Raw genomic sequence first — 2,222 nt, 5'->3', positions numbered from 1 at the left:
ACATGTATAATATCATATAAGAAATGAATCGCCAGTCCAGGTTCGAGGCAGGATACAGGATGCTTGGGGCTGGTGCACTGGGATGACCCAGAGGGATGATATGGGGAGGGAGGTGGAAGGGCGGCTCAGGATTGGGAACACGTATATACCCGTGGCAGATTCATGTTGATATATGGCAAAACCAACACAATATTTTAAAGTAATTAGCCTCTAATTAAAATAAATAAATTTAAATAAAAAAAATGGAAAATCCTAAAAAATAAATACAGGTTCAAAATGTTAGCAGGCAAAATAAACAGAGAAATAAACACATTTTTAAAATATTGCAAAATATTCAAGTTGATTGATTTAATTTAAATATTTCTCCAAAGTGGGGTACAAGTAAACATGTTCCAAACAACTCAGATCCTAATTAGAAACCACTGACATTCCTCCTGGTATTTTGATGCCAATTCCCTTCCCACCATCATTAAATAGCTGCTGCTGCTGCTGCTGCTAAGTCGCTTTAGTCGTGTCCGACTCTGTGCGACCCCAGAGACGGCAGCCCACCAGGCTCCCCCATCCCTGGGATTCTCCAGGCAAGAACACTGGAGTGGGTTGCCATGTCCTTCTCCAGTGCATGAAAGTGAAAAGTGAAAGTGAAGTTGCTCAGTTGTGTCCGACTCTTCAAGACCCCATGGACCGCAGCCCACCAGGATCCTCCGTCCATGGGATTTTCCAAGCAAGTGTACTGGAGTTGGGGTGCCATTGCCTTGTTAAACCAGAATTCCTCACAGGAAAAAGGCAACAAAGAATTTACAAAACATGGTGACCACTAGGGGGCATATTGTATTTTCTTATCAGAGAGATCGCACTAAATTCTGTTTTTATAGTTTTAAGCAGTCCTAGTAACAGGTGACAAACTTTGAAATTAGTAACATTTACAAAAATAGCTCAAAATTTATTTTTATCATTATAAGAGGAATACATGTTTTCTATAAACAATTATAAATTGTTTAGTAGTATAAATTTAAGGAATTCCTGTTAATTCTGTCAAGTGGCATACAAAATTATTTTAATATTGCACATATATATTTCCAACATGAGTATTTTTTTACACTACTTTCATACACTTAATTTCCTATTATAAGCATTTCCACCACATTACTATATTTGGTTAAATTTAATTTTTGTCTTTCTTATATTCCATCTTATATTTATAATTATGGAGTGCTTAAACTTTCCTTTATTATTGAATATTTAGGCCGTCTCAGATTTTCCATTAACATAATCCATACCCTTTCTGTGTTGTTGGGTGTTGTCATTATAGACATGCCTGAACTGGCTAAGTCTGCTCCTGCCCCTAAAAAGGGCTCTAAAAAAGCTGTGACCAAGGCCCAGAAGAAGGACGGCAAGAAGCACAAGCACAGCCACAAGGAGAGCTACTCCGTGTACGTGTACAAGGTGCTGAAGCAAGTCCATCCGGACACCGGCATCTCGTCCAAGGCCATGGGAATCATGAACTCCTTCGTCAACGACATTTTCAAGTACATCGCTGGCGAGGCATCACGCCTGGCGCATTACAAGTGCTCGACTATCACATCCAGGGAGATCCAGACTGCCATGCGCTTGCTGCTACCTGGGGAGCTGGCCAAGCACACCGTGTCCGAGGGCACTAAGGCTGTCACCAAGTATACCAGCTCTAAGTAAATATAATATGCCTAGCCGCTGTTAATGGAGAAGGCAATGGCACCCCACTCCAGTACACTTGCCTGGAAAATCCCATGGACGGAGGGCCTGGTGGGCTGTAGTCCATGGGGTTGCTAAGAGTCGGACACGACTGAGAGACTTCACTTTCACTTTCACATACCCTGAAAAGTGCACTAGTAAAAGCATAAGTGTAGGCAGACCTGGATCATGTCTCAACTATGCCATTTACTACTTGAGCTGTGGGGTTAGTCATTAATACTTCTAACCTTCAGGGTATTTTTTCTTTTTCATTCTTAAAATGATGGATAATAAATAGTATCTAATGGCAATTGCTTTTAGGACTAAGTGACTTAAAACCCATAGAAAAGCATGAGCTCAGTATATAGAAAGTATTAAAGACATGCTAGCTTATATTAGAATTTAATCCCAGGTGGCACTAGAGGTAAAGAATTCCCTGTCAATGCAGGAGACATAAGAGACCTGGTTTCGACCCCTGGGTCAGGAAGACCCCTGGAGGAGAGCATGGCAACCCA

At 41.1% G+C, this 2,222-nt stretch overlaps 1 protein-coding gene across 1 annotated transcript; it reads left to right on the top strand.

Moving 5' to 3' along the window:
- The first annotated feature begins 1,290 nt into the window (after positions 1–1,290).
- LOC147374440 (histone H2B type 1-L-like) lies at positions 1,291–2,012 on the top strand. The gene has a single exon (XM_086397160.1). The coding sequence runs from the start codon at positions 1,312–1,314 to the stop codon at positions 1,687–1,689; it is 378 nt and encodes a 125-aa protein (XP_086253286.1). The 5' UTR covers positions 1,291–1,311; the 3' UTR covers positions 1,690–2,012.
- Positions 2,013–2,222: the final 210 nt, after the last annotated feature.

The sequence above is a fragment of the Bos grunniens genome, chromosome 4, assembly GCF_055505025.1.
Source record: "Bos grunniens cultivar Pamir isolate PY7600 chromosome 4, Bosgru_T2T1.0, whole genome shotgun sequence".
In the NCBI taxonomy this organism is placed as follows: Eukaryota; Metazoa; Chordata; class Mammalia; order Artiodactyla; family Bovidae; genus Bos; species Bos grunniens.
Note: the sequence above shows the minus strand (reverse complement) of the source record. Positions and strands in the feature narration are given on the sequence as shown.

Coding starts and splice junctions, on each gene's coding strand:
- LOC147374440 (XM_086397160.1), top strand. CDS start 1,312: ATGCCTGAACTGGCTAAGTCTGCTCCTGCCCCTAAAAAGGGCTCTAAA.